The 13,302-nt window shown below is 46.1% G+C and overlaps 1 protein-coding gene across 6 annotated transcripts in view; it reads left to right on the top strand.

Annotated features, from left to right (window-relative positions):
• oxr1a (oxidation resistance 1a) overlaps window positions 1-13,302 on the top strand; it is a 111,906-nt gene that overhangs the window by 70,478 nt on the left and 28,126 nt on the right. For all 6 annotated transcript variants that reach the window (XM_056602999.1, XM_056602998.1, XM_056602997.1 and 3 more), the window contains one exon: window positions 7,108-7,190. In XM_056602999.1, coding sequence (XP_056458974.1) covers window positions 7,108-7,190 — 83 coding nt within the window. The remainder of the gene's footprint in view (window positions 1-7,107; window positions 7,191-13,302) is intronic.

The following is a 13,302-nucleotide window of genomic DNA, read 5'->3' as shown; positions in this document are numbered from 1 at the left end:
TTTTTTTTATATAGACCGAACATACTTGAAATTTTCTAAACTTGAAATGCTACATAGAGTCTTTTGGCCTCAATAAAGGCTGTGAGGGTAATGCAGAGTTTGTATTTCTCATCGCTGAGCACATCACTTTTGCATTCCATTGATCGGTTCTGTAACAGAGAGGTAAGAGTTGCTGCAGTGGGGGAGGGGGGGTTGTTACCAACAGGTGATGCTACCAGGCTGAAACCAGCAACTGGCCGCCTGGTCCACACATCCCTGTTCTGCTCTCGTCTCCTCTTCCTCATTAACCCTGGCCAAATTAGGAAATGTTGGCGTAAAGGCCAGTCATATCATTCTGCAGACAAACGCAGGCACATATTTCCATGTCATTGGCATTTATCTAGAGGCATGGCCGATAACCCTTACAGCCAAATGATTGGTCACTGGAGCGGTAGGCCGGCTGTTTGCTGCTCCGCCAGGGCAGTGCAGTCGCTATGGATCAATACAGTGGAGTATTCGGTGTGTATCTCGCGGCTGATACAAAAGTGTTTCTGCTCCATATTGAAGTCATTGATTTTGAATAGATAAAAACAAACAAAAAAACACTGACTTTCAAGGCACTAGTACAGGCGGGACGATTTTCAGGGAAATTATCATCATTGGGCAGGGCTATATTGTACAGTGTAAAACATTAGAAACATGATGAGTTTTGTTGTGCAATTAAATTTATATTGTCCCTTTAGAATGTATCCCTTTTATGTCTTGCTTATTTGACCTGTACCCAGGTCAGCAAGTTAACAAAAACACTATATACAATTGACTGCTCCTTGCTGGTCCTGCTCCTCATTAATCATCTATGCTGAAATTGATGGTAATAATAAAACGATTCATGTTACCAATTTAATTTAGGGGCAGTGCGTTGAAAGATGTTCAATGTTCAGTCCGCTACTTAAAGATTCAACTAGACTCGCGTCTGTGGAGGCATACAGAAAGACATTCATATTCATTCAGAGATGTTCACTAACCAGATGAAGGGACAACATGTACTGCGAAGGGACAACATGTACTGCTTCCTATCAGGTTCCTTCTGTGCCTAATCATTATTAACAAAACGTCTCACAGACACTCATTCGGTCTGCCTAGTGCCTACAGCTACGTGCGAGAGAGAGGGAGAGAACGAGAGATGTACCCGGAAATACTCACTTTTATTGTATGCACATAGGCTTAGCCAATGATGGTTTAGCAGCGTGATATAGAGATGGTTGGTTTGTTTTGGGGAAGCTGGCTGTCATGCGGTGTCTTCCTATGCTCCAGCCTCCCATGTGTATTCATTACATTAGAACAGGGCGCGTACTGCTCAACAGCCTGGCAGCTAGGAGCCATAGGTACGCGTTCTCTTGACACGGCACACTGTGCAGTGTAAGCACTTTCTCTCTCCCCCCACACATTATTTTCTCTCTCTCTCTCACTCTCACTCTCATTCTCATTCTCTGTCTCTATCGCTCTCTCTGTCTCTCTCTAACAGGTGACTTTGATTTCCCTTAGTGTATGAACCACATTGACACGCCTTCCCCTATGGTTCTCTTGACTGCGTTAAGTAATGTAATCCATGTACAAGTTGCATTGCTAATAGGGCTGAAGCGAGGATAGCACTCTGTGTGTCTGCCTCGTTGGCTGTCACAAGACTTTCAAGGTGTATCCTGGGGAATGGATTACCTAGGTTTCAAAACGCATCTTCTGCATACAGAAAACACACCATGGTGGGATGAATTCTGTTTTGATTAGGCATTTATTCTGGGGAAATTTCTTTTCCCCTCTATTTCTTCCTCGCAACCTTTGCATCTCTCACCAGATATGACAAATGCCGGATCAGGAGAGGATATGTGAATAAATGCTGCATTAATTGTCTTTCCTAGACTCATTACCAGACAGCCTCCTGTCCCCCAACTTTGAGTGTTTAACTCGTTCTGGTGTGTGTGTGTGTGTGTGTGTGTGTGTGTGTGTGTGTGTGTGTGTGTGTGTGTGTGTGTGTGTGTGTGTGTGTGTGTGTGTGTGTGTGTGTGTGTGTGTGTGTGTGTGTGTGTGTGTGTGTGTGTGTGTGTGTGTGTGTGTCGAGGGGTTCTAAAAATAACACCTACAGGGATTTTATGGGCGATGGGAAGGCGGCAGAAAGCTAGGCGAGGGGAAATTGGCTGCTTGTGTTTTGTGTTGTAGTGGTCCAAGGGGGAATAGTAGTCATATACTTGGAAAAAAATGCCTCCCCGCATCCCCATGCCTTTAACTGGCATCAGTTTGTCATGGCTGTTAACAGACAGAGGGCATAATATTTTTAGCATCCATGAGTGGAATCTGAATGATTCATAGGCAACAGATTCTGTTGATACAGAAGGCAGTTTCCAGAACGCGATGAATTAACATGAACTGCCTTGCCTCTGAAGCTATACTCTGAGAAAGGACTGGGTATTGGCTCCAAGGACTGTCCAAGGTCACCTTGAACGCACAGATGTGATTTTGACGGGCAGACAATTTCGGACATGGGTATTTGAATAATGCGGCCGATAGGCAACGCACTTCAGGCCTGAGAGATCTACTGTCAGGCAGCATGTTATGGCCTTACAAAAAGCCGTCCACAGATCTATACATAGGCCCTCATGCGAGCTGTTTTTCTGCTTCTTGTTTGTAAGATGGAAAGAGGAAGAGAGACTGCGAGCCAGTGGCCCAAGCTGCACTAATCTCCAGTCAAGCCAATGTTCAGTCCGATGTGAGCACATGTCCTGCTCTGTTGCCCATCCTCCACTGGGTCCCTGCACTCTAAACAAACCCTTTTTCAGAAGAGCGGGAATGAGGCAATCAGATATTAAAGCCGACCATTCTTACCATTCGCCATCGGACAAAGTTAACACACACACACACACACACACACACACACACACACACACACACACACACACACACACACACACACACACACACACACACACACACACACACACACACACACACACACACACACACACACACACACACACACACACACATTCTCTGACCATGTAGCAATAAATGACTCATCGTCTGCAGGTTGCACTCTGTATTTCTCTCAGGACCTGGTTTCAAAACGATGCTTTTAACGAGACAGCAGGGCGTTGTAGCCAAGAGTACATGCGTCGGAGGAAATTGTCACCACCACCACGGGTAATGGCCGCGTGTCTGGGTACAACCGGTAAACACCCGTCCCACCACATATCATGCATTGGGGGGTAGGGTAAGGGTTGCTTTGGCAGGGAGCAGGCCTTGTGACTGCAGTGCACGACTGGTGACGTCTTCTGTCAGCTGTGAGCTTCGCTTTGTTCTCCCGTCACACACACCCAGTAGGGCAGTAAGGCGGTTCACAGACGATCAAGTGTTTGCGCTGTGTTGTGATTATTCAAGCTGCTAATAAGGCCAAATGTAATGTTGTTTGTGGTAAGCGGCAACACTCGGATAGCTTGTTGTGCAGCAAATGTCACTTTTATTTTGCTCTGCCATCCATTAGACATCTATTGACCTTGGTGAACCCCTGCAACACATTGTTTCATAACAGACCCCTTTTCTGTCACTACTAAATAACGTTGTTTTGTGGGCGGAGGCAGAAGAACCTCTGAACACTTAGCACACACTGGCTGCTGTTAGTTTTTTGGAGTATGTTCAGCAATGAAACTTGAATTCCAAAGCATGGCTGTTTTCCTTAGATTCGAAAAAGTATCTTTTAAAGTACTGCGAATTCTATATCAAGCTTTTTGGTTATTATGAATGCAACAAATGGTTATATCTTAACAGCTTTATATACGGTATATCTTAAGTGTTTTCTAAACATTAACTTGACTACTTCTTTTTTTTTTTATATATTTGTGATAATCTCATATTTGTGATAGATACTCATTTTCTAAGAGAGGATCTATCCCCTGTTATTCCTAGTTCTGCATCTAGCCAAAGGTATAACGGGTGAAGTTAATGATTTAAAGATTTTTTTTTTTTTTATGAGGTGCCGTTATTAAAAACTCCTTCTATTGCCGCCATATACAGTGAGGTTAACCTGGAGCAATCTTTGTTGGCACAAATACAACACCCCGGCAGCTGCTAGAAGTATTTCTGGGGCTTGACCCTCTCACTCACAGAGTACTTTTTTGGAAAACCGGGCCACATGACATTTTATCTTGTGGCTGGTTCCTTGGGCACAGCCTGCTTGGCTTTGTGAAATATCTTATGAATAATGGAGAAAAGCTAATACTGAGGTCATATTTTTAATTTAGACTAGTTGACATTAACAATGAGTTCAATGAGGAGACCATCAACATAAAACAATTATTGCGCTACCTTCTGATACCTTGTGACGACTGCAATATAATCCTTTCTAATCCACCCACATTGTTCATTTCCATTTAGTGTCTGAGTGACTTCAGATGGCTATGGCTCGTTCTCAACTACTAATCAACAGCCAGTCGCAGTTGAAATTGAAAATGACTGGAGGAGATCTGGGAAATCGTTTTTGAACTAGGGTCGGCTACCGATGACTCGCAGGCTTAAACTGTAAATATCTGTAAGATAATTAGTTCTGATAACTACGATTTGTTTTTATTTCCTTGAACTCTACAAATAGAATCAAACGTACACAGAAGTGTGTCAAGCCCATATTCGGTGCCTTCGCATTGCTGTTGGCCATCAGAGATTCCAATCATAGCTACCCCTTGACCCAAACCCTTCTGGGGGTGTACATCATTACCGCTCACTCGGGTCATGCTTTAGATAATGCTGAATCCCAGTGTGTGCAACTCTATGTATCTTCGGCCCAACACAGAAATTCTGCACAGAAACATGCTCGATTGAAGTTCAACCCGACCATAAAACATTTGACCCGAGCATCTCCACTCCTGGCTCATTGTTGTGCTTCCATCCATCGTACTTGCTTAGAAAAACACCGCCGTCTGATCCAAGGTTTTCCACCGGCTTTAATCTTCTTATTTTTTTTGGACTGAAAGATTGCCGTTTCTCTTACAGATTGATGTTTCTACCTGAAGCTGGCCCTATCTCTCCCCCCCCCTCTTGCGCTAACACTTAGTCCCGAGCCCTAGAAATAGCACTCTGGGAGTATGACTCATTTTTATAAGCTAGCTGAGACGCCCGATGACAAAGGCAGCAGTAAAGAGAATGCTCAGTTTTCTCAGGCAGTGAGCCGAGGAAAACATTAAAAGGTGTTAAGCCAGACGCGCATGCAGCAGCGAATTGCGTGTTTTGGTAATGTCTTTCCACCTTAACCCTCAGTGGAAGCCAAGTGAGCCATCTTTGGACCTTGTCTGGGGCTCTCCTATACCCAGCATGCATCTAGACATTCCCTAACAACCTCCTGCCCTTGCTGTGTCCGCCCAATGGGCTCACACAGCAAGTTCCTCACCCTCCATCTCTAGATCTCCAGAGCCTTCCCATCAGCCCGTCTTCTTTCTCCTCGCTTTTTTCCTTTTTTTCTCTCTTTCATCTTCTGTCTTTCTTCCATCCTTCATCTCCTTGCTTTCATCCCCATGCCTCTGTCCTCTCCGACCCCACCCCCTACCTTCTTACACGCACATGCACGCGCGCACAACATCCCAGCCAGAATTCTTCCACATTCTTCCCATTTTCCTTTATCGACCCCCAGATCTTTCGTCTACTATCCCACCATCCTCCACCCTACCCTCCCCCATCCCTTTTTCGACACACAAAAACAGTTTATTTGCTTCCCGGGCTGATTTCCACTGTTGGTGATCTCCATATAAGCCTCACCCACGGCTTGAACCCCAACCATCCACCGCCCCCACCTTCAACACGATTGATATAACGATGGAAGGCTTCATGGGATTGATCAAATAATCTTTTGTTGAAGGACATCTGTTACCGGTCTGGTATCATAGCTTTTAGTGAAGCCAGGATAGATGGTTTGGTTTTATGGTTCGATGGTGGCATCTTTAACTGTCTTTAATTTCATGAGATATCGTGTCCTAGTGTTTTATCCTAGTATCAGAGTCCACCAATGTTTAACCGGTTTCACCATTATGTTGTCTAAACAGGCAAACTGCACCAAACCAGCCTGTCAGGGAAACCTAACAAATGGCTTGTTTGGAAATACTAAATCATATTTATTTTCTGAAGGAAAGTTTCACTAATGCTCTTGTCTGTCTACGCCTAAAACCTTCTTCACCTCTTCTTCCAACCTTGAATAATAATGAATCCTGCCTTTTTCTTTCTTGATTGGCAGTCTATGTCCCCTTCACTTCAACCCCCCATCCTATCCCTCCATCTTCCCCACAGTCACCTGTCTCTGTCTTTCTCTCTCGCCCTCTCTCTTCTCTCTGGGTCTCTGTCTCTCTCTCTAGCTCGCTCTCGCTCTTTCCCGATCTCATTCGCTCTTTCTTTCACTCAGTCTCTTTCTTTTTCTCTCTCACTCTCGCTCTTGCTCTCTCTCTCTCTCCCCGTCTCAATCCCTATGTGTTGGAGGTCGACCTACTCAAGAGGCGACCGGGAGGAGACAATATGAACAGTGCTCACTGCCTGTAATTGCGCTGTGTGTGTGTGTGTGTGTGTGTGTGTGTGTGTGTGTGTGTGTGTGTGTGTGTGTGTGTGTGTGTGTGTGTGTGTGTGTGTGTGTGTGTGTGTGTGTGTGTGTGTGTGTGTGTGTGTGTAAGAGAGCGAAAGAGGGAGGGAGAGAGGGATAAAGCACGAGTCAAGGAGGAAGACGGCAGCAGTGTGTGAGAGAGAGAGAGAGAGAGAGAGAGAAAGAGAGAGACAGAGAGCTTGCGATAGACAGAACGAGTGAGCGTGCGGGAGAGTGAGTGAGATAGCACAAGAGAGCCTGCATCGCAGAGAGCAGAAGGAGAGGAACACAGACACAGTGAGAGCAAGATAGGCAGAACACGAGAGAACGCAAGCTAGAGAGAGAGAGAGAGAGAGAGAGGAAGAGCGAGAGAGCGAGCGAGAGAGTGTGGTCTCCGGCTGGCTGGATCACAGGCTCACTGTTGACGAATGAGCTGTCCACCCGTGGGTCTGGCAAACAGCGGCTGGTGACAAGCTGGGGGACTACGAACATGAATGTAATGCGCACCTTGCCTCGCTTGCTTTCAGATACCGGACAGAAGAAGACCCCTGAGAAGAAGGATGGAAGGCGCATGTCTTTCCAGAGACCCAAAGGGACCATCGAATATGCTGTGAGTAACGCAGCACAAACAAACCATCCTTGTGTTTGTTTTGGAGCCGTGTGCTTGCTGGTGGTGTTGTTGTTGTTTATTCGCTCCCTTTTTTGCGGTCGTCCTCTCTCTTCTAATGCTACTCTGTGTGTGTGTGTGTGTGTGTGTGTGTGTGTGTGTGTGTGTGTGTGTGTGTGTGTGTGTGTGTGTGTGTGTGTGTGTGTGTGTGTGTGTGTGTGTGTGTGTGTGTGTGTGTGTGTGTGTGTGTGTGTGTGTGTGTGCCTTAGCCTGATTAGCTCCCTGCACATCGTAGCCGTAGCGACTGACGTTGTGTGTTGTGATGGCACTCTGCCTGCCCAGGAGCATATCAGTATATTGCCGGTGTAACACGTGTGTGTCTTTTGGCAAGTGTTTACATAAATGGGGATGCGGCTTCAGTGCACGGGCACGGAGGCTGAAAAGCAGCAGCAGCGAGTGATGGGGAGAGAGAGAGAGAGAGAGAGAGAGAGAGAGCGAAAGACGAGAGGAACACAGAGAGAAAGAGATAGAGAGAGGTGCCCATGCTGTCGAACGTTGTAGGACTTACTGTGTCACGGGCCACGGCATCGCAAAGCATTGTGCATTGCCGTTTCCCTGATGCATAGAGAATGCGAGGTGTCCCTGCGTTCTGATTGCACTCACTGGCGCGGGAGGGAGCAGAGGAGCGCGGAGCTCTGCTTCTCCTGCCGGGAGCCGTATTTGTTTTGTTTCTGTTCCCGTCTCCAAATCAGCGAGCATTCCACCACTGAGCCCGCTGCTCTCTCGCATGACCTACCAACTGCACAGTCGTTGGTATTGATTTGGTTGTTGTGTAGGATTGGGGATGGCAGTGCGGGCGGGGGAGGAGGGGGGGGGTTGAGAGGGATGGCAAAGTGAACAGAGAAAGCAATGGAAGGCAGAGGAAGCTCAGATTTCTGGCCGCCAACTGAAAATGGAGCCGTCTCCCGCTCGCCTCGGCGTGTTCTTGAAATGACCCTGAGATCCAGCTGCAGCAGGCGGCCAGCCGCCGTCTCCTTGGCTACAGTGGGGGGGGGCTGCGTGGCTTGGGCTTGAGCTCTGACCCTCTGCACATGTGTTTGTCTCCATGTGAGTGTTACTGGGGGCAGTTATAGGGAGTAGAAACGTATGGGAGCAAGGAAAAATCTTTTGGAAGGGGTAGGGGGGGGGGGGATGGGGGGGAGGTGAGTTGCAGAGTGAGGGAAAGGCGGGGGTGAATGTCTGTTGTCTGAGGAGATGATTTTTAAATCGTATGACCTGTTCATGACCAGAATTTCACATTCATTTCGTTACTTAATAATTTTTCGAATCTTATTTTTCCTCAATTTTGTTTTTGTATGTATGCAAGCGATCCCCTGATTACAACTCTATTTTCTCTTGACGTATTTTGTGTAGTCCTCCGTTCGCCGGTCACAACAACTCTGTATACCAACACCTACAAACACAACAACATCCACAACACCCCATTCTGCCTTGGCTGGCTCCAGAAGCATGATTGACAGGCCGCTTGTCCTCCCCCCCTACTGACACCATGACCGCAGGAGATCTGTCAGGGGCCGGAGCACTTTGTCACTGCTTCAACGTCCTTCTTGAAAAAACAAGGGGAAGCGGCTGGATGTGTGTGTGTGTGTGTGTGTGTGTGTGTGTGTGTGTGTGTGTGTGTGTGTGTGTGTGTGTGTGTGTGTGTGTGTGTGTGTGTGTGTGTGTGTGTGTGTGTGTGTGTGTGTGTGTGTGTGTGTGTGTGTGTGTGAGAGATGGAAGGCATGGAGATTACCCAGGAAAAAAAGTGATTTCTATCACAGAGGGCTCACAGCCATCTCGCCCTTGCCTGCTTGGTATCTGGCTCCTTCTATCTTTAGTTCCCACCACAATCCTAGTCCACACCCAAGCCATCGCTCTCCTGGTGCCGGTCACCGGGGGGTTTAACATGTTGACGGACGACCAGGGCTCTGCCCAACGATGGCGTCCGAGCAGAAGACGTGCCGCCGCAGCCAATGCCGTGGGGACACTGGGGCAGTATGGTGACCATCTACAGCCGGACCCTCACTTCCATCTTGGTAGGCTTAGAGTTAGGGCTAGGAGAGAGTGAGAGATAAGGAGGGGGGCAGGGCAGGGCAGGGATGGAGGGAGCGGGAGAGGAAGGCATTGTAGACAATGTTGAGATTATTGAGAGCGACATTATCTTAAACTTATCCGCTGCTCGCGGAAGGGGTTGGGGGGTGTGGCTAGGCATTGCAGAGAAATGTTACCTCATTCCAATTCCTTTCGGATCAAGTTGCCCAATGGCAAACTTCTTATTCTTTTTAATTAAAAATAATAATGAATTACCCTCACATTCTTTTATTATTTTAAGGGAACCATTATGTTCCTCAGAACGAACATATATGCCTGGACGCTGTTAAAACCTGCCTTTCACAGCCATCCACAAGCCCAGGGAATGGCTGGCACACCTGAAAATAACATACTTAAATAGCCTCAACTCCCTAGGCTGAAGCTGTGCTAAATAGGCAGACCAAAAACACACCGATTTGAATAGAACCCGAATCAGACAATGCAGCAGAAGCTAGCTCCGTTAGCCTGTTTACCAGAGAATAACCCTGTATCGTCCTAGAAAAGACCAGATGAGGATCTCCAGAGGAAATGAGCCTTCAACTGTGCTACTGTTGTGTGAGCACACTCCAGCCCCACGGGGGCACCTCCACTTGTAGCTAAATGGGGGCCAAAGGTTAGACGTTGAACGCTATTTATTATTATTTTTGTCCTCTACGCATCATGGCTAACCTGGCCATCACGTGGGGCTTAATTGAGGCGGCCGAAAAACTCATTGACTTGCATTAACCGACACTAAATGGCAATTTTTTTCCCCTATCCAAGCTCTAGTTTCCACAGGCTTAAAGTTGAAGGACTGGAATCACCCCTCGGGTATAGATGCTTCTCCTTTCCTTTTTAGAATGTGTCTAGAGATACAGATTATGACATATTGACAGGTTCAATCAAAACAGCCTCTGCTTCTTGCTGCCCAATCGCAGTTGCAATCACAGTTGCAGCTCCCAACTCCCAATACTAATCCTTAGCCGCAAAGGAAAGTGTTTGGCAACAACAACAGAAGCAGGGCCTGCTACACGTTATGGTGGGGCTGCTCGCCAGGCAGTTTGACTGAGAGGAGACACAGTGGGCATAGGAGGAGCTGCGACCATCAGATGAGTCATACACACACAGCACGCAAAGGTGTGCACGCACGTACACCACGAGACTGGTGGAGCAGCATCAATTGGAGCCCCATCAACGTCCTCACAAGCCGCCCGTTTTATTGCATTATCCACTGCTCGGAGGGAGATGGAGACAGAGATGGGGGAGATGGGGGGTTATGCGAATTCTTGTTATGTCTGTTCTAAAGACCCTCCTCAGAACACGATTCTATGGGGGAGGGAGGATGAAGCATGATGTGTTTGGTGTGCGAGAAATACCGAAAAAGAAAAATCATCGAATACACAGTCCAAATGTCAGCGAGTTGTCGTTCTAATTTTCTTGGCTCAAAGAAATTTCTGATTTGCACAATACCGCAATTGCGAGGCGGGATTTTTTTAATACACCACAGCAGCTATGCTGCTTAGCTTTTTGATGTGGGCTGGGCGTCACGTTCCTGGAGGGCGTCATTGTAAACTTGTCCAACTCATAGGGAACTCTACACCCTAGTCAACAACAGCCTCTAAACAACGATGAAGTCTTTTGACAATTTATGACATATCCTGCTCCAAAACATTGCCAAAATACATAGCAACATAATTTATCAATTATTTGTAAGATGTCGTAAATAAGGTCAGCAAACGGTAAGTTAACTATATTTTTGTCATGGTTGATAATTTGCTTGACAAGTACTCATTTACTTGTCAGTTTGCTTCACTAGGACATGGGGCTGGACGGACAGACGGCTCTGTAATGGCATCAGTGGGAAGATGGCGGCCAGTGGCGGGGTAGAGAGGGGCTGGGCTAGAACGAAAAGAGCAAGTGTTGGGAAAATAGAGTATGGAGAACATCTGAGATCAGAGCCATTTGCTATTACCTTCCAGTCACAATTAAAGTTCTGGCTGCTTCCCCTTTGACGCAGTCCGTCCGCGTGCTTGCGGTCGCTGCCCCAGGCGGTGGTCATGGTGGAACAAGAAGGAATGCGTACACATTAAACTTGCTTTCTGGCGTAGACATAGATCCAAGCAATAGCCCGTAGCAAAGCACTTTCTAATCTTGTGTTGAATGTTATTTTATACAAACATGTTTTTGTAATGATTAACAAATATTTTGCAGGGTATAGCAACCAATGTGGACATTAGCCGTTCCTGGAATTCGGGACTTAATGTAGTTGTCAATGCATGGCGGTTTGCCAGGCAGACATAAACATTTCCCCACTTGCTCTGTGTCCCCGTGAAACAGACAAAATGATGTGACTAGCCCCCCTCCCCGCCACCCCACCGTAGTAATGGATCCAAAATTAGGTCTCCCAATGATCGACCAGAGTGTAGTTGCACACAGTACGCATGCCATTAGGGAAGTAACGACGGGGTTGCCATGGCAACTGTAACGCTAAAGCCAGGCGTCTCCCTTCATTATAAAGTGCCGGGGCGATGGCTGCTCTGATGGAGCATCATGGGTGATTAAACCGTTTGCTGGAGTATTATTTCCAGTTTGGTGATTTACTCAATTAATTGTGTTGATTATGGTTTGCCTTTGATGGGTTTATTGTTTGTTCATGGCTTTTTATTCCTGTATTTATTGTTTGCATTTTCTGGCTTTTGTTTTATTGTAGTTTAATTTCTCCTGTGATAAAAAAAAAACCCACAACCATTTAAAATGGACACAAACCCAGTGAGGTATGAATACATGTACTAGTCAGTGGAAAACATCATAACTATATATCATCAGTTTACCTTAATGTTTCAATTGGGTAATAGTTAATTAAACTGTAAGTAACAACTGGTTAGGCGAAAGTATTTGTGTCGCGTCTGACTCTCAAATGCTTCTTGTAGCAGCATATCATCATATCAACATATTGTCTTTTTCTTCAGAGGACCCAGAGGGAGCTTGAAAATGGCCATCGTTCATCCTTGTGTGATCCATACGCTGTCCCTAGGTACTGTGGGGTGTAGTAATGTCACATTACCTCTATCAGCTGGCCTCACAATGGCTGCTTCACTTCCCCACTGCCTCCTTGAAGAGAGTTGTTGTTGTTGTCGACAAACAAGAAGCGCCTTTAATTATTTATCCAGGGTTGCAGTTTGAAATTGTGTATGATTGATCCTTGGTCAAACAATACAGGGCCCCTCTTGACATTAGGGGAACATGACCCTTAAGGTTGTATTGGATCCTTCCTCCATCCCCCTTTCCCTCCCCTCGTCCACATCGGTCAATGAGTCAATAAGGAGGTCTGTATAATGCGGCCTATATTCTATGGGTTACCGGTTTTCTAGTCAATTGAGTTTGAGATCTATCTTGTCAATAGCAGCATTTCTGATCGAGAACCCATGCAAGGCTGCTCCCAATGTTTCCCTAGCGTTTTGTAATATGTAGGACCAACAAGCATTTGCCGAAGATTGAATCATGACGGCCTTGAACAGATTGTCCACAGTAATAGTACCTAGCACACTGTTATTGTATTTTATGGAACATAGACGATGACAAATGTTTTGATTCAGCGGAAACCCCAAGGCAGCACTTCCGATAGGCTAATTATGTTTTTGTTCCGGTAGTTATTTCCATCTCATCCAGCACCTTTAACTTTTCCCCTAGTAAGGGTTTCAAGGAGCTGCAGCCATTCCAAGCATGCACTAGATGCACTAGGTAGAACTTAAAGGACAATTAAGTGACTCCAATTAGCACAGAAACAGAATGAAAGCATTTTCTATTTTATGAAATTTGACCTTGGTATTGATATTTTATTAATATGGTAGTAATATGTTAGTTAAACAATTACTGTTTGATTGTGCCATGAATTTATTGCATGTTGAATTTAAGAGCTCCATAAAAGTTAGAGAGAACTCTCTCACTCAGCAGCTTATTTTTCAGATGAATTGCAAAGTCCCTGGTCAGACTGTCAGAAATGACT

The sequence above is a fragment of the Gadus chalcogrammus genome, chromosome 11, assembly GCF_026213295.1.
Source record: "Gadus chalcogrammus isolate NIFS_2021 chromosome 11, NIFS_Gcha_1.0, whole genome shotgun sequence".
Classification (NCBI taxonomy): Eukaryota; Metazoa; Chordata; class Actinopteri; order Gadiformes; family Gadidae; genus Gadus; species Gadus chalcogrammus.
This window is presented reverse-complemented; position numbering and strand designations above follow the sequence as displayed.